This window comes from Penicillium hispanicum, assembly GCF_028827665.1.
Source record: "Penicillium hispanicum strain IBT 35686 chromosome Unknown utg000003l_segment0_segment0, whole genome shotgun sequence".
Taxonomy (NCBI): domain Eukaryota; kingdom Fungi; phylum Ascomycota; class Eurotiomycetes; order Eurotiales; family Aspergillaceae; genus Penicillium; species Penicillium hispanicum.
This window is the reverse complement of record NW_026623195.1, coordinates 1,127,817-1,144,432: the sequence shown is the minus strand read 5'-3', so window position 1 is coordinate 1,144,432 and position 16,616 is coordinate 1,127,817. Positions and strand designations below refer to the sequence as shown.

The 16,616-nt window shown below is 51.5% G+C and overlaps 6 protein-coding genes across 6 annotated transcripts; 2 read left to right on the top strand and 4 right to left on the bottom strand.

Moving 5' to 3' along the window:
- Positions 1-257: 257 nt before the first annotated feature.
- On the top strand, positions 258-1,197 carry N7459_002830 (putative translocon-associated protein, alpha subunit; the record flags this gene model as incomplete). The annotated part of the gene is made up of 3 exons (XM_056942015.1): positions 258-329; positions 430-854; positions 915-1,197. 3 exons carry the CDS (start codon positions 258-260, stop codon positions 1,195-1,197), a joined length of 780 nt encoding a protein of 259 aa, XP_056801898.1.
- Positions 1,198-1,489: 292 nt separating this feature from the next.
- N7459_002829 (DNA 5'-adenosine monophosphate hydrolase) lies at positions 1,490-2,404 on the bottom strand (the record flags this gene model as incomplete). The annotated part of the gene is made up of 1 exon (XM_056942014.1): positions 1,490-2,404. One exon carries the CDS (start codon positions 2,402-2,404, stop codon positions 1,490-1,492), a length of 915 nt encoding a protein of 304 aa, XP_056801897.1.
- A 1,459-nt stretch (positions 2,405-3,863) lies between these two features.
- On the bottom strand, positions 3,864-4,491 carry N7459_002828 (uncharacterized protein; the record flags this gene model as incomplete). Its single annotated transcript, XM_056942013.1, is given in 2 exon segments — positions 3,864-4,457; positions 4,477-4,491. 2 exon segments carry the CDS (start codon positions 4,489-4,491, stop codon positions 3,864-3,866), a joined length of 609 nt encoding a protein of 202 aa, XP_056801896.1.
- A 3,411-nt stretch (positions 4,492-7,902) lies between these two features.
- N7459_002827 (uncharacterized protein) lies at positions 7,903-8,619 on the bottom strand (the record flags this gene model as incomplete). The annotated part of the gene is made up of 1 exon (XM_056942012.1): positions 7,903-8,619. One exon carries the CDS (start codon positions 8,617-8,619, stop codon positions 7,903-7,905), a length of 717 nt encoding a protein of 238 aa, XP_056801895.1.
- A 769-nt stretch (positions 8,620-9,388) lies between these two features.
- Positions 9,389-13,566, top strand: N7459_002826 (RNA helicase; the record flags this gene model as incomplete). Its single annotated transcript, XM_056942011.1, has 3 exons — positions 9,389-9,622; positions 9,674-13,220; positions 13,307-13,566. The coding sequence occupies 3 exons, from the start codon at positions 9,389-9,391 to the stop codon at positions 13,564-13,566; spliced, it is 4,041 nt and encodes a 1,346-aa protein (XP_056801894.1).
- An 816-nt stretch (positions 13,567-14,382) lies between these two features.
- N7459_002825 (cyclin family protein) lies at positions 14,383-16,359 on the bottom strand (the record flags this gene model as incomplete). The annotated part of the gene is made up of 4 exons (XM_056942010.1): positions 14,383-14,625; positions 14,685-15,224; positions 15,278-16,195; positions 16,348-16,359. The coding sequence occupies 4 exons, from the start codon at positions 16,357-16,359 to the stop codon at positions 14,383-14,385; spliced, it is 1,713 nt and encodes a 570-aa protein (XP_056801893.1).
- Positions 16,360-16,616: the final 257 nt, after the last annotated feature.

Below are 16,616 nucleotides of genomic sequence, written 5' to 3'. Positions count from 1 at the left end.
TAGTGATCAGAAGATGGAAGAGAAATATCTGCCCTTGATATGATTTTTACAGTCGACCGTAGTTTCACCTGGTCTTAGATTTATCTTTTTTACGTCTCCCAAAAAAAAATTTCAAAAAATGGCTGCCACAAAGGGAGGACGCGGCGCTGAGTCAGCTTCCCCGGCGCAACCTCCAAAGTGGACCTTCCTAAATTGCAACGTGTGATCACCCTTTCTCCGTATACCTTCTCTTCCACTCATTGTTGCTCTGTCTCAAGATGACTCGTCTCGGATTCCTCTCTCTGGCTCTGCTCTCACTCCAGGCTTTCGTCGGCACCGGCTTTGCGGCTGTATGTTTTCTAATGGATCCTTCTATCTCGCGTGACATCTCGCCTTGTGAGGGTCTAGGAAGCTCAATTGACTGACTTGCGCCTGTGCGCTGCTCATTAGGATGCTGAGAAGGCTGCGGAGGCCGAGGCCGTCAGCCTCGCCGTCACGGCTGAGGCTTCTTTCCCGGCCTCTGAGATCTTCGGTGTCAAACTCGTCAACGGTCATCCGACCCAGGCATTGATTGCCTTCACAAATGACGAGCCGAACCCTGTCACTGTTAATTTCATCGGAGGCAGCCTTTGGAACATTGACGAAGAGAGCAAGGTGGTTCGCAATCTCACTGCCACCCGATATGGTGTCGAGATTCCTGCGGGCTCCAAGGAGAGCGTCAGCTACAGCTTCGCGACCGAGATGCACCCCCAGGATCTCCGTCTGAGCATCGCTGCCATCCTGTCTGACAGCGAGGGCAATTTCCTCACCGTCCAGGCCTTCAATGGCTCTGTGAGCGTGGTGGAGCCCGAGACCAGCATCTTCGACCCCCAGATGTAATACCGACCCGAATGCTCCAGCGACTCTCTTTTGATCAATTGACTGACCACTTCCAGTATCTTCCTCTACTTCTTCCTCCTGGCCTGCTTTGTTGGTGTTGTCTACTTCTTCTACACTGTGTGGATCGCACCATACTTCCCCCAGAAGCGTAAGGGCGGCAAGACCGGTGAGAAGCGCACTCCTTCCAAGCGCACCGAGGGCCCCGCGGAGGAGGAAACTCCTAGCCCTGCCGTTGCCTCTGCCACTACCTACAATGCCGACTGGATCCCCTCCCACCACATCAACCGCCCCGAGGCACGAAAGGTCAAGGGTGCGGGCAAGTCCAAGGTCCGCTCGTAAGCTCACGTGCGACAAGATTATCCCAGTGAGTGGAGGGAAGGTTGAACGGGGACGAGAAGCGCTGGGCTTCTATCTAACATTCTTTGGATGTGGATGGGAACAAGCCTACTGAAAATGTACGCCCAACCTCCTGCCACGCCAAGGCCAGAGCATGTACAATTAAGGAGATTTTCGGGTACCTTATAGCTTCTCCCGAAGCCATTTTGGAGGCCCACGTGGGAGTTGTTCTACAATTAAAACCCAGGCTACTCTGTCGCAAGACCTTACGTCCGCACAGGTTAGCCACATTTGGTCACAGCCTTTTCCATTCCTCAAACTCCTGCTCTAGATGCTCCTTCAATTGGACAAACCGGTTCCCAAATTCCTTTCCACAGCGCCAGCAGACGAAGTCCCTCCGTAGATACCCTTCTTCTGTCGGGTTCCGTCTCACATCGTCCGATGCTAAGGGGAAGTCATCGATGGGTACGAAGAACTGTGTCGCAAAGCTATTGTAGTGTTTCCGGTGCTTCAGTCGCTCGCTACGTCGATCCACCGTGATGATGTGCACATGTAGGTGGTTCATAGACGGCACAGCGTGCACCCCGCACATAACCTCCTTCTCCCAGTCCCGTCCTGCGGGCAATTCATCCGGTGGCGGGTGAGCATTGAGAGCCGCCTGTCTTTCCCGCTCCTGCGCAGAGTCCTTGCCGAACTTGCGTCGCAGCTCACCGGCTGCAAGTTTCCGCAGGATGCGTACTTCTTTTTTCACCTTTGCCAGAAACTCTGCATCTTCGAAAGCATCAAACGGGTGGAGGCGAGTTTTTGTCTGATCGCGCGGGAGGAGAAGTAGGTGGAGAGACGATTTAGGAAACATGTCGTGGATGGCAACGAAGTCTTTGTTGTGGTAGATTACCACATCGGCAGGGTAAGACTCTGGTCTTGCAATGTAAGCACCAAGGCCTTCTCGAGCTCCATGGCGAGCTCCATGGGAAGATTTGCTGTGGTTGCTCTGAGGCGCGCTGTTTCGGGAGAGAGTGTCGGTCTCGTACTTCTGCTGCTTGTTTCGGGAGGACATAAGTTCTGTGACTAAAGGAGTATGAGTTCCAATATCGTGGTCTTCGTCAGTCGAATGAGACACGGTCTCACAGGCGTTCCTCTTCTCTGATGTACCGGTCGGTCCCTTTGAGGAGCCTTTGCTCTGACCATGGCCAATGCTCTCCTCTGCCATCATGGACTTGGAATCTGAGTGTTTATATCATATGGAACAACGCAGCAGACCGTCCCAATGGGCCTCTCTCAGAGTGTGTTGTATGAGATCATCGGGTGTGGGGAGATCTCAAAGCGAGTGGAACTAAACTGTAAGTGTACACGGAGGGGTCCGTGCGGGTAGCGGCCATTGGGCCGTTTCTTGCAGGGGATTAACGGGTACCACGAGCCTCACGGCAGGGTGAATCAATTTATGTATTTATATCTCCAAAATAGACGGGTGTCGAGAATACATGCTCTGGATCTTCTCCAATAAAGCTGAGGTAATCCGTATAGGCACCTGGGTAGTGGATTTCTCCTCCCACTTCTTGGCCTTCCCTTTCCGTTTTAGAGCTCACCCCTCGCCGCTTTTTGCACGCCTCGGAGCCGCCTGATCTGATCAGTGATTATTATATAAGCAACCTGACTTGTTGCCGGAATGAGTGTGGAGATCCGCATTAATAGTTTATCCTTTCCTGCATGTTATGATTAGTTAAGCGTAAGCCCCCTAAATTGGCAGATTGGGCAGAATAGCAAGACAGACTTCTCCTTGATTCCAATTGGTCGGGTCCCTTCCTATCCTGTCACATCGAAATAACTGGCAAAGCTTCTCCCCTGGGGGTGGGCATTACGATGTTGTGAATGGCTGAACTTTACGGCAGGACCGGGTTTCCTGGCGGAGAGGCGCGGGCAGTCCGGCAGTGATAGAGAAAGCGGGGTCTTGGGCCAGGCCTATATCAAGCAGCGTACTGTGTAGCCTCGAAACTGAATGCCTAAGCCACAAGCAATGATCCAGTGAGCTCCAGTCACTAGTATGAAGCGCACCTTTGGTGCAAGATGCGCAACCCCTGTCCGTGAAAAAGAACTCATGGTGCATATTTGCATGCCATGTGAGAGTTATTTCAAGAGGCAGAAGGTTACTAGGTAGGGAGGGTAAGGAGTGACGAGAAGCAAAGGAAGCTTAACCGAGGGACCCGTCAGCATATTCAGGCAGCTGCAGGAAAGCTAAGTGAAGCGACAAGGGGTTGTTCAGGTGAAGATTAGGGCAGCAGGACTAGCAAGAATAAAAAAAAAAATAATAGAAAAAAGAAAGCAAAAACATACAACAGCGAGGATTCGCTAGTGGTCACCCACCTAACTACTAACTCACCGGCGTGTGGCTTAAGTACGGCTGAGCGGACGGGAAGCCCTGCTTTCCACACCCTGTGGTCGTATGTACCAGGAACAAGTAAATATCAACTTATATAGGTAGTTTTCTTGCGAGGCTGCCATATGGTGGCTCACTGATACTGTCCAGGACTGGATCAGTAGGGCATTGATGATAGTTGGGCGTTGTCCGTGGATTTCCGATTGGAATCCCTTTAGGCCTGCAAAAAAGCCTGTTGGTTTTGAAATCTGCATTCTATGAAATCCTGGCTACTCACCATCTCCTGCCTCTCCACTCATTTCGAAGCATCGCCCTCTGCCGGTTTCTCTTGTGTTCCCTCCTCGCTCATCTTCGCTGGGCTATCCTCTTCTTGTTTTCTCCAGGCCGGAAACCTATCCGTCAACTCCTCCCACTCTATCATGCGATGTCCATTCCCATCGAAAACAGGCGGGTGTTGTGCATCGTGAAAAAATGGTCGTGGTCCTTTATCGATGCTACTCCTGTGCAAATACTGCTGAAGGACCCTTGCGTCTGCCCGCGTATCCCTCTGTATAAAGAAGAGCTTGTTCTTTCGAGTAATCGTATGGATCGGTCGCTTCAGATGAAAATTCTCACAAATCTCTGCCCGAATTGCTTGATCACACTCATCGAGGAAGAGATCGTAGCAAATGTAAACAATGTCTCGAAGGCCAAGCATTTGGATCATGTTCAGCTGTATACTAAAGCCGGTCATTTGTTGTAGAGTGTCACGGACTATAGCACTGCTGAGTCTCTCGGCAAGCGACTGTGCCCAGGGGATGACCACGGCAGAGCGTCGGGACTTTTCGTGATGATACTTGGTCCGGATGACGCATCGCAGGGTGAGGTCCGCCTTCAGTGCCTCTTGGGACTGGGGGGGGGATTTGGACCTCCATGTCCGACATGGTAGCGGTAGTATGAGGTGGCTAAGACATTGATAGAAAACTGGTTGATGTAGATAAAGCACCTGTAGAACTAGTGTATGGAAAACGTGCAAAGGATGAAGTAAGAGGTAGGGACTATCGGTCATCGCCTCAAAGGTCACGTGTGGAGCCCGGCGCGATTCGCAGCGGCCCCACCTGATGGAGCCATGGCACCCAATGATGGTACGCATCACCCGCGGCGCTTCTACAAGACACTCAATTTGAGAATAAAAAAAAGAACTTCATCCATGACCGGTGCTCTAGCGTTTTTTTGCGCTTTACTCACATCATCAATGTGATTCCTCTTAGTTCCGACCTCGCCTTCGATTACCTCCCTGCAAACTAGGGCTTATGAAACAGCTTGAAACTTCCCTGAGCCTTGAGATTCCTTCCAAGGTTGAATACCTAGTAGGTAAGGATGGCTTGGTTGTATTAGCATTCTATACGCCGTCGCATCTGGTGCCTAGATACTAGGGCCCCCCAGGTACTATAACCAGTTGACAACATATTATAACAAAAAGGTTGGAAGAATTCCTTCAAAATGCATGTCAAGGACTTCAAAACCGTTGTGTTTCCGATAATATTGAATGAACAATCACCATCTCAAATATATCAACGCTTTCCTCTTGCTGTTTCTTTCTCCCTTCATTCTACTCTGTTGCGCTGATTCGGTCCTATCTCTCCTTTCCAAGGCTTCTTCTTGTTACCTGTCACCCTGCCCAGGTGGCCTGTCCCTTTTGACAAATCAAATCGATAAACTTCAGTCCAACTATGCTGAAGAGTTGTAAGAATGGGAATAACTGCTACCGATTGTGGGTTTACTTACTATGACGTGAAGGGGCTCCAGGAACTGGAGCTAGAGCTGAAGCTTGATCCAAAGCCAGAGCTGGAGCCAGATCCATAGGCGGAGTCGCGCTCTTCTCAAGGTCCGCAACTGACAGGGGAGATCCGCTCATGGGTGTTGGCTCGGGAGGCTGGGTGCGACTGCCCACAATCCTGCGCCCTGACGGTATCCATAACACAGCCTCTGGCTGGACAAAGAAGCAACTCCCATTGGCACATGGTATTCTTTCTTCTTCGTTGACTTTTAGTCTCAAGGGATGGCTTTTCTGTCTGGGGATTTCTGGATTTGAGGAATGGCTGGCTGGCTGGTGAAATAATGATCGTGCTTGGGGTTTGGATATGGGCGAAGAACGCAGCCTTTAAATAGCCTAAAAGATACGCGCTGTACTTCTATTCCTACAGATTTCCTGCTTCATGTCACACGCTATTCGATGAGGCGCTTAGGTGTTTCCGGAGCTAGATGTTGGTTCGTTGGTGGCTGGCGGTTAAATCTATGCCACGTCACTGCTGATCAGAGCGCACACATGGGATGTGACATCCTCTATTCCTATCACAATCTGCACGAAGTTCTAGTTTGTTTTGTTAGATGCCCTCCTCGTGATCTTGTGGCTATACTTGTGGAATTCTGAAACCCATCCAATAAAAAGACCTATAATATTGAAAATAAACCAATGAACTTGATGAGAAGCAGCCACCAGTACGGCATGATGGCGACTGTTCTAGAGTTGGAAACACCCCAATAAGCCATGAATCCTTGGGTACAATAGTTGGCTAGCCAGATGCACGAACGAGCATCCACTGCAGAAGCGTTATTGCCTGGAATGGCGCTCCCTCTGTCTGCTTTCCTTGACCACAGCTGCATTCTCTCTTTCTTGTCGAGAAGTTCCATATCTACAATCCCTGCTGGTCTTCCAAAGTTTTCTTCAATTGTCAATATCCGGTTCTACCTTCCCTTCGGTCGCCCACCACAAAATGGTGGATACATAGACAAGTGGCTATGTTTTTGAGCGTGGTCGGTGGGCGCTTATGTAGGTCCAGATCGCTGGGAATTCACGACTTCGTGGCGCGAATTGATTGCGGAAATCGAGATTTGGACCGAAGTTGTCAACCCAAGAGTTGGAGTTACCACCAGGGCCGGGGGGCAAGATACTCACGTCCTCCAGTGTACCCAGTCGGCCAGTCTGAGGAATGGTGTAGTGTCTGGTGCTCTGGAAATCAATTTCGAGACATTGATGGGCCGGGCGCTGCAAAGCCCGCAAGAGACAAATCCACAGGCGACTCCATTCTGGATACAGAGGACCTGCAGGTAGCGTGAAAGTGATACGCTACTCACCCAGATCCTCTGTATCCAATGAACGTGGGCCATCACCTTAATGAAGAGGATTCCGATATCGCGCTTTCACTCGAGAACATTGATGTTGTCGATCTCACCCATCCAGAGGGTCCAGCCCAGACTGAAATCTGAGATGAAAGCCGAGCCGTTGAGGAAATGCATATTGCGACACCACCTTTACATCCTGTGTCAATAGCGAAGACGGAGACGATGAAATGCTGGTCAAGACCCTGTCCCTGAACCCATACCTTGGATCGTTGTACTGTCGCTTACCTTATCCTTTGTGGTCTCGAAGCATTTTATGAGTTTACATTGCTACCTATACTTCCGATTTACCAGAAGGTCAGATATTGCAGGCATGTATTGACCATGAAACTGATAGTAGCGCGTGTGAGATTCTATCCAATAATGGCCCTCAGTCTTCTGCAGGGAATTTCTACACCACCATATCACCATCACCTGAAGGCTTTACACCTGGGCTAACGATCGGCTTCCTCATCTGAAGATATCCCTCAATCGCGGTACAGGGTCCTCTTTCAAACTTAGGCCGTGGGTCCACTTTGCCCAGCCCCAGCGCCATGTACTCGGTCGAGCGACGATCACCGTCAAAATATGGCTGCACCCAAGCAATGATGGGATCCCACCTGCACTGTCCGGTACGACAGGGTTGTTCTGACCTGAATTGAGATTGTAGTCTTTTTGGAGAGTATGTTGTGGGTCCCAGTATTTCCCGACATCCTCCGTGACGAGAATCGGCCCCATGTGGAAAAAAGGCAGTCATCTTTCTCAGGACCTTGTCCCGTGTCCATGGGGCCAGCTGCAGGCTGCGAATGGGACGGATGCTGCTGTAGGCTGTAATGGGGTTGAATGGGTCCATGATCGTGCCGAACACGGCGAGGCGGTTGTTCCAGTCCTTGGTGTAGGCGGTTGCTGAGTGGTCTGGCGTGTCGCTTGCGGTGTACTTCTCGGGGTCTGGCCAGAAACACTGAAGACGGGGCAGCGTCTCTGTATTCATGGACTGCAGAGGACTGCCAGCAGAGTCATCGGTAGAGTAAGTGTATACGGTGGACAGATCTAGCTCGTCAATTTTCGGGTTCGGCAGCACGTTGAAGTACCCGACAAGTCCATCCCTTGCTCGATCCGTATCGCCCGCCCAATTTGACAGGGAACTTGTATGTGTCCTGCTCACCCAACAAGGACAAGGCCGGCAGATACTGTTAGTCAGGCTCGGTAAATCTGGATATAAGACGGTCGAGCTGTCTTGTATCCGGCAGATTCTCCGGTGGCTCGAACGGGAGCCATTTGGCACTGATGGTGGTCTTTTTGGGTGCCGTGGGGGAGGAGAGACGGACTTCGCGGTAGAAGGTACCATCGGGCAAAAAGACTTGCAGTCCATAATCCGCATAGTTAAGCACCATCCAGCCCCAGACGGGATTCTCCCACTCTGTGACGGGTCGCCAGTAAGAGTAGTTGTTTGGGTCCGTGTCATGCCGGATGTCATGAATCATGAAAGCTGCATTTAGATGCGCGGGTTGATTTATTTGGGGAGAAATCTGTATAAATTCACAGGCACCAGCTTGTGCGGGTGGACGAACAATATTCGCCTCATTGTTGGATAGTCGCGAAGGTGCCAAAAGATCGCTGATGCAAGGGTAAACCGCCTGCTTCCCTTCGGATGCGTACCTGGGATTGAGAGCATGGATCGCTTGGCCATTATCGATGATATTCAACTTGGTGAATCGAAATTGTCCATGAGTGACCGGTTTAAACGGGTCAGGCGTAGTGTTGTGGAGATTGATATGATCTAGAAGATCATTTCGCAGCAGAGTGCTTTCCAGGCGCAGTCCACTATAGGCCGGTTGGGTGATGGGGGCTATTTTGGCATCCTGAAGCGTCCCATCGCACATACTGGAGTTGAGGACAAAGGCATTCATTTCATAGGAATCGTCAGGTTCTGGGCAGCCATAGCATACAAGACTGAACTGCAGGTGAGAGGCAATGACAAGAAGTAACGGTCACAAGGTTAGACTCAATGCCAGCGTACCTGCCCGGGGCACAGAGCGGAGTGCCTCGAGCGATTTAGAAGCTTCTCGGGCGGCTCTCTCTCCATAGCTATCGAATAAGACTTCTGGTACAAAATATGTGGAGCAGATCTCAGAAGGACTAGACGTGAACCTTGGAGGGATTGACAATACCACTTGGGCACATTGTGGTCTTGCGGAGAGGTTCGGCATTTTCTAGTATTGTGGTGGCAAGTGTAGGTATAAATCCAGCCATCATCGAACTTCCTCTCCTTGGGTTTTGAGGGAGTAGTCATCATAGTGTACCTGCAACAGATAGTCCAACGTACGGAGCTTCCAAGTTTACCAGGAAGATCTTCTTGATGGTAAATTGTCGGGATAGGGAGGGGATCCGTCCAATAGGAATCAATGATAAATCTGTGTTGCTATTACGCCCAATCTGCCAATTTAGGGGGCGTACGCTTAACTAATCATAGCATACAGGAAAAGGATAAACTATTAATGCGATTCTCCACACACTCATTCCAACATAAATCGAGCGATCCACGCTAAGCTGTAACAGGCAATACAACATTGCTCCCCGCAAATCACCCGATGCGGTTTAGGGCGGGCGGTTTGCGTGAAAAAGCCCGCCGCAGTGTTGAGCGCAGCTCCATGTCCTTCGCACAGCTTTGAGCAGACGATGGGCCCCAAGAAGAAAGCTGATGCACGAGGGGGTGGACCCAAACCAGGCACCAAGCAGGCCAAGGCTGCCGCGGAGAAAGCAGACAAGGACAAGAAGCCGGCGCCGGAGGAGCCCAAGAAGCCGACCGTGAAGGAGGTGATTGGCGGCACCTCATGGACAGGCAAGCTGCCCGTGAACATGCTGTCGGAGCATTGTCAGAAGCAGAAATGGGAGAAGCCGGAGTACAGCATGGTAAATCACTAAAATGATTCCACCCTTTTTCAATAGCACGGACCCGAGCAGGTGCTGATCGATGAGAACGACCGTTCTTTGCAGATTCACACTCCCACCGGCTATGTCTCCGCCGTGACGTTAAAACGAGTAGACCCCAAGACGAAAGAGCTAACGGTTCTTCCGCCTGTGAAGCTACCTCCGTCGCATAAACAGCTCGCGGTGCAAGCAACGGCCCTCGAGGCCCGCCACTTCGCGGCAGCCTATGCGCTCTTCCGCGTGTGCAATATGCGCAATCTCCATATGATGCTCCCGCCAACCTATAAAAAGCTGTGGAAAGAGGACTTCACGGATATAAAGGCGACGGACACTCGCGAGGGCAAAGGCTGGTTGTACGAAGCCGATCCATTCCTAGCCAAGCAGGAACGAGAGAGCGCAGCGGCCGATCTGGAAAAGAAGAAGACAGAGCGCGCAAAGGTGCGAGAAAAAGAAAAGACCACCGCAGCGGATCTTGGCTTAGGCAATGACGACAACAACAAAAGCAAACGGATCTGGTCGCAGGCACCCAAGGTGGACATGGGGACTCGGATTCGACGTGAAATTGAGGGTCTCCTACGGCAGCATACAGTCTGGAATCCATACGGAGTCAAGATTCCCAACAATGAGAGGAAATCAATTGTCGAAGAACTTACAAAATTGGGCTTCCGCCGCAGCCATGCCGAGGAAGCTACGGCAGAGTGCAAAGACCGCGAGGAAGTTCTCGAATGGCTGCTGATCTATGTGCCCGAAGACGACCTGCCTCGGTGGAGTTTGCCAGAAGGGTACTCAGCGGGCGTCAGTCTTGCAGCTGGGGATCTGGCCCGTGAAGCTAAGATCAAACGACTAGCGTCAATTGGCTATCCTGCTGATCTGTGCTCCCAAGTCTTGGACAGGAAGAAGGGCGATGAACTTGCCACTGCCGAATTTCTGCAAGAGACTTTGGTGCATGGATCAGAATCCGCATCGCCCCCAGCTCCAGAGGGAGATGCAGGAGCTTGGGCGGAAGAGCAGGACACGCTCGAGGCTATATTTGGAGAGCGTTACTCCCGTATATCGGCCAAGGTCTGCGAGATCAAGAGTGAATCCCCTGAGATTCCCGAAAACACTTTGTTCCGCTTCCAGGAGCCCTCCATGCATTATCCGGCGGCACCCCCGGTTATATCAATTCAGGCCAAAGGGATACCGGCCTACATTCGTCTCAGTGCAATTCGCCAGGCAGTTCAGTATGCCGAGGAGAATTTCTCTGGGGAATCCATGATTTTCAATATCCTAGATTGGCTGGAGACGAACTTGTCGGCGATCATGGAGAACCCCGGCAAACTAAGGGAGATCGCCGCAGTCATAGCGGCGCCCACAGCACCTACTGCAGAAATTCCAGTGCGGAATGGTCGCAAGCAACGCCGGGGTATCGACTGGAAAGCCAACTCGCCGCAGAGCATCGCGATCCGGGAAGCGTGGCAATCCAAACAGAACACTGCAGCACAGATCGAGATGTCTCGCAAGAGGCAATCATTACCCGCTTGGAACACCCAGGAAGCTATCATCGAGGCTGTGAACTCGCATCAAGTCACTATTATCTCTGGTGAGACCGGCAGTGGTAAAAGTACACAGTCTGTGCAGTTTGTGTTGGACGATATGATCCAGCGCGGACTCGGAGGTGCAGCAAATATCATTTGTACTCAACCGCGCAGGATCTCGGCTCTGGGCCTGGCGGATCGAGTGAGCGATGAACGATGCGCCACAGTCGGCGATGAAGTTGGCTACGTGATCCGTGGTGAGTCAAAGGCCAATCAGGGCACCACTAAGATCACCTTCGTGACTACCGGTGTCTTGCTTCGCCGCATTCAGTCTGGAGGTGATGCGGATGGCAATGTAGCAAGCTCTTTAGCAGATGTGTCGCATGTGGTTGTCGATGAGGTCCATGAGCGGAGTCTTGATACGGACTTCCTCCTTGCTCTGCTGCGAGATGTCTTACGCCATCGCAAAGATCTAAAGATCATTCTGATGAGTGCCACGCTGGACGCCGACATCTTTGTAAACTACTTTGGTGGTCGCAAGGCTGTCGGTTTGGTGACCATTCCTGGCCGAACTTTCCCAGTCGAAGATTATTATCTGGACGATGTTGTTCGGGACACTGGGTTTGCTCCAGAATTAAGTGAAGGCTTCGAAGATGAATCAGACTCTCCACGCGGTGAAGAGGCTCTTGGTAAAGCTCTACGGAGCGTTGGTATGGGAATCAACTACGAATTGATCGCATCTACAGTCCGATACATAGATGCTCAGTTGGGCGATCGACCTGGAGGGATTTTGATCTTTTTGCCCGGGACCTTGGAGATCGAAAGATGTCTGACGGCAGTCAAGCGAATCCCCAACACGCATCCACTACCATTGCATGCATCCTTGCTCCCAGCGGAGCAGCGGCGTGTATTCCAAAGTCCGCCTCGTGGCAAGAGAAAGGTCATTGCCGCAACCAATGTCGCAGAAACCTCGATCACGATTGAGGATGTCGTTGCAGTCATTGATACTGGTCGAGTCAAAGAAACCAGCTATGATCCTAAGGACAACATGGTCCGTCTACAGGAAGTCTGGGCCTCCCAGGCCGCCTGTAAACAGCGCCGCGGCCGAGCAGGTCGTGTGCGTGCGGGCACTTGTTACAAGCTATACACTCGAAAAGCGGAGTCCAACATGGCTCAACGACCCGATCCCGAGATCCGTCGCGTTCCTCTAGAACAACTCTGTCTGTCTGTGAAGTCCATGAAAGGTATGGACGACGTCGCGACATTTCTAGCAAACACAATCACCCCACCGGAAAGCATAGCTGTCGAAGGTGCGCTCAGTTTCCTGCATCGTGTTGGCGCCCTAGACCACGACCGCCTCACAGCGCTTGGTCGGTACTTAGCCATGATCCCAGCCGATCTTCGGTGCGCGAAGCTGATGATCTACGGGTCGATCTTTGGATGCATGGAGCCTTGCCTCACCATCGCGGCAATTTTGACCGTCAAAAGCCCTTTTGTATCTCCACGCGAGAAGCGTGAAGAAGCCGACGCTGCCAAAGCAACCTTCTCCCGTGCCGGGGACGGCGACCTTTTGACCGATTTATCTGCTTACCAGGCATGGTCCGAGAGATCTCGCGCCCAGGGCTTCTGGCAAACGCAGTCATGGTGCGGTGTTAATTTCCTTTCTCACCAGACCCTCCGGGATATCTCGTCCAACCGAGCCCAGTTCGTCACTTCCCTCAAGGATGCAGGCATTCTACCAGTCGACTACGCCGACGGCACCAATGCTTGGAACCGCAATGCTTCCAACCGCAACCTCCTACGTGCTCTCATCGCCGGTGCCTTCCAACCCCAAGTGGCGCAGATTTCTTTCCCGGACAAGAAGTTCGCCAGTTCTGTCTCTGGTACGGTCGAGGTTGACCCCGACGCCCGCACGATCAAGTACTTCAACCAAGAGAACGGGCGTGTCTTCGTCCATCCCAGCTCTATTCTGTTCTCCGCCCAAGGCTACCCCAGTTCAGTGGCGTATATGAGCTACTTCACCAAAATGGCAACTAGCAAAGTGTTCATCCGCGATCTTACCCGTAAGTGGAATATTTCTGCCCACGTCTTATACTCACTTTGAGTCTTGTTTGGTCCCAAGTGCATTTCTAGGCTAACCTCTGCCCAGCATTTAATGCATACTCCCTCCTTCTTTTCTGCGGTTCCATTACTCTCGACACGATGGGGCGTGGTCTCGTCGTAGACGGCTGGCTCCGACTACGCGGTTGGGCCCGGATTGGTGTTTTGGTCTCGCGACTGCGAACGATGCTAGATGAGGCGCTTGCAGCACGCATTGATAATCCGGCAATTGAGTCTCGCGGTGAAGCCGGGGATAAGGTGATTGAGTCTGTGAAGCGACTGATCGAGTTTAATGGGCTCGACCAGTAGTTGAAAGACGAGCAGTACATATTGGTTGCATGCGTGATCCCTTGACAATAGACATGCCGGGCGGTCATTGGAGGTGATAGACGCAAAGCAGGAAGGAGCTTTTCGAGCTTGGGTGAGAAAGAGACCGGCGAGTAGACATCAACAAACCTGCGGGCAAGTTGTGAGGCTTTCCTAGATCGAGCCACCGGAGTAGAGAAAACTGTACGGTTCACGACACAGTTACGAATCCAGAGACTTGAGTTGACTGCAACCATAATAATTCTCCCTAAAGCTATTTCCATATGCAATATTTGCCTAGCAATAAGAATCACCTAGCAATAGATGCAAGGAAAACACATAAGGGACGGTATGTGGCTCAGTCTCATGCGAAGAGTAACTCGAAACGGGAAAGGGGGCACGAGGGATTGTCATTAAGGCCGCGCCTGGGAAGCACCATGCCACCGAGGCAAAAACGAAATGCGAGAAAGAGAAGATGAGGTATGTATCGTGAAAGAGAAAAATGGAGAAGAAAAGAAAAAGATTAGGTGACGCCGAGAACAACGCCTTCCGACCGTAAAACTCCCGTCCGGAACATGGTGTCAAGTCATCTCGGGGTCATGAGGTTGGAAAGGGTTAAAGAAGTAGAGAAAGAAAAACCCTTCAGGAACAACGCCAGCCGATACCCGTTTCCCTATTCACTCCGAATGCCATGGAAACCCAGAAAGCAGAATAAAAAAAAAATGCGAAATGAAGAAAAGAACCGTAGAGAACGTGGGGTATTCGTGGTCGCAAGTTGGAAGCAAGAGAAATCAGCCAACTTGTCACGTGGACGTATGTTTAGTAGTTGGCATATCCATCGAGGCGATCGTCGTTGTCCAGGGGCGAAGGATCTGGCAGGGTGAATCCTCGCTGCACCTCGGCTTCAACATAGAGTGACGCACGCTTGAAACGACGATCGAGATACTTGTCATAAATTGCTTGGTGGTGACGTTGGGGGTTCTCGCAGCACTCCAGCATGGTGGTCATGACAGGAATCAGCTGCTGGTAGAGGTATCCACTGTAATAAGCATGGTCCGGGGTCTATCGAATTGCAAGTCAGTTGAGAAAAGATGGAAGAATGGTAGATCATCAAAGCTTACCCAGAATCCCTTCTGGAGCATTAGGCGAGCCAGGCAGTGAGCACCTGCAGCAGCAAAGCTCGGTGGGGTGCAAACGAAGCGCTCATCCATGATAGTCAGCTCAAGGAAGTACTTGGCAACAGTGCGGGTCTCAAGATCGTAATCATCTGCCTTGCTGATGCGTCGAAGGAAGCTCATAGGTCCGGGCCATCCCAGGTCGAAGTTGAGGATTGTCAGCATGAAGCGTTCAGCCTTCAAGATTTCATCCATGTTGTAGCCGCCATCAACCATGTAGATAATCTCGTGAATGGAAGGAGCTGTGATCTCTTCGAACTTTGCGGCGATGAGGAGAGCTGTAGCGCCCACCAGCTGCAGCTTGCCGAGGGAAACAACCTTGTGCGAAAGGAAGCGATCGATGTAGTTAACGCAGAGGAACAGCGTCTCAGGCAGCAGAGCAAAGCGGAAGTGGACCTGAACCAACCAATCCATTAGGACAGAGCGCATGGACCATTGGATCTCGGCTTGGTTAGCCATGTAGTCAGCAAAAGGAAGCATGACAAGCTAGATCTTGTTAGCCTTCTGTGAAATTGATCGTTGGATTAGTGAATGCATACCTCCTTGGTCCGAAGGTGAAGGAAAATCTCGCTGGTGTACTCTGCGACCATGCTCGAGTCGTAAAAGTCCTCCATAATTTCTTCCTCGGTCTGTGCAGCCTCGACAATTGACTTGGCGCGGAGGATCTCTCGCTTGGTACCCACAGTGATGCGGGGGAAGATCACCGTGATCGTTCCACCAGTAGTGTTGTCAGCGCGGAAGGGGAAACCAAGTGCGAGGTAGGAGTCATTCTCTTCATCTTCGTCCCAGTACTCTTCTGGGTCAGAGGTCACGGGGACAGCGTGTTTGGCTGGAGCCTTCGCCTTAGACTCCTCAGTGTCTGAAAGCGTGATATCAGACTCAGCAACCACCAACTCACAACCAAGATTATCGACAATTGGCCCGTGAGTGACGGCAGTAGTCAACTTTCCTTCCTTCTCAATATTCTTGACATTGCCTGATACAGTTTCTTGGGGCAGTCCGGTATGGGGGGCAGATCGAACATGGTTGGCTTCCTTGGATGATTCACGTTCGGCAACAGGTTGGAGCTGGTCACGATAGACTACATTGCTGCGCTTGGTACTTTTAGAGGCTGGTTGGGCTTTTCCAGCAGGGTTCATGGGCTTTGCGGTGACATTATTCAACAAACCCTTGAGGCCAGACACCGACATAGGACGCTGAGCCGGTTGCGAAAGAGGAGCCTTGTTGTCCACAACCTGGAGAGTCGGCTTGCCAACAAGGGCAGAATCATCACGGCTCGACCGGACCACATCCTTGGTATTGCTCACATCACCGAAGGCGCGACGCGTACCATTTTTCGCGCCCTGGGCGAGGACATTGAGAGCCGGAGTCGACTTGTTGCGCTGATGGATGGCTTTGTTTGCATGGAAGGAGGAAGGTGGCACATTTTCGTCCCCGCGAACGCGAATACGCTGAGGCTATTGTGATGGTCAGCTTTGATGGATGAAATACATTGACTGTTGCGAGTGATTGCTCTGAATACTCCAATCCCTTCGAGTCCTCAAGACGAATCAAGAAGATCCTCATAGGATTGAGCGAGCAGAGAATCAGCTGCAGACCGGCAACATACCTTCGCATCCATGATGGCTGTTTCCGATGGTCGTGTCGACAGAATTGTCAAGTCGGATGGTCAAGGAGGAGCGTTGCGAGGATGACTTGTTTACGTTTTGCTCCGTTGAGGAGAAAGGACTGGGCGGGTCCGTTGCGTCTGATTGGCCCTCGGGGCAAAACAAACAACGGGGACTCGTGCAGGAACTGTCGTACGGTTGCAACGGAGACGAAAGAAAGCTGCAACAACCCACCACGACGGGCGGAGGAGCTACTAAGCTGTGAGAAAGT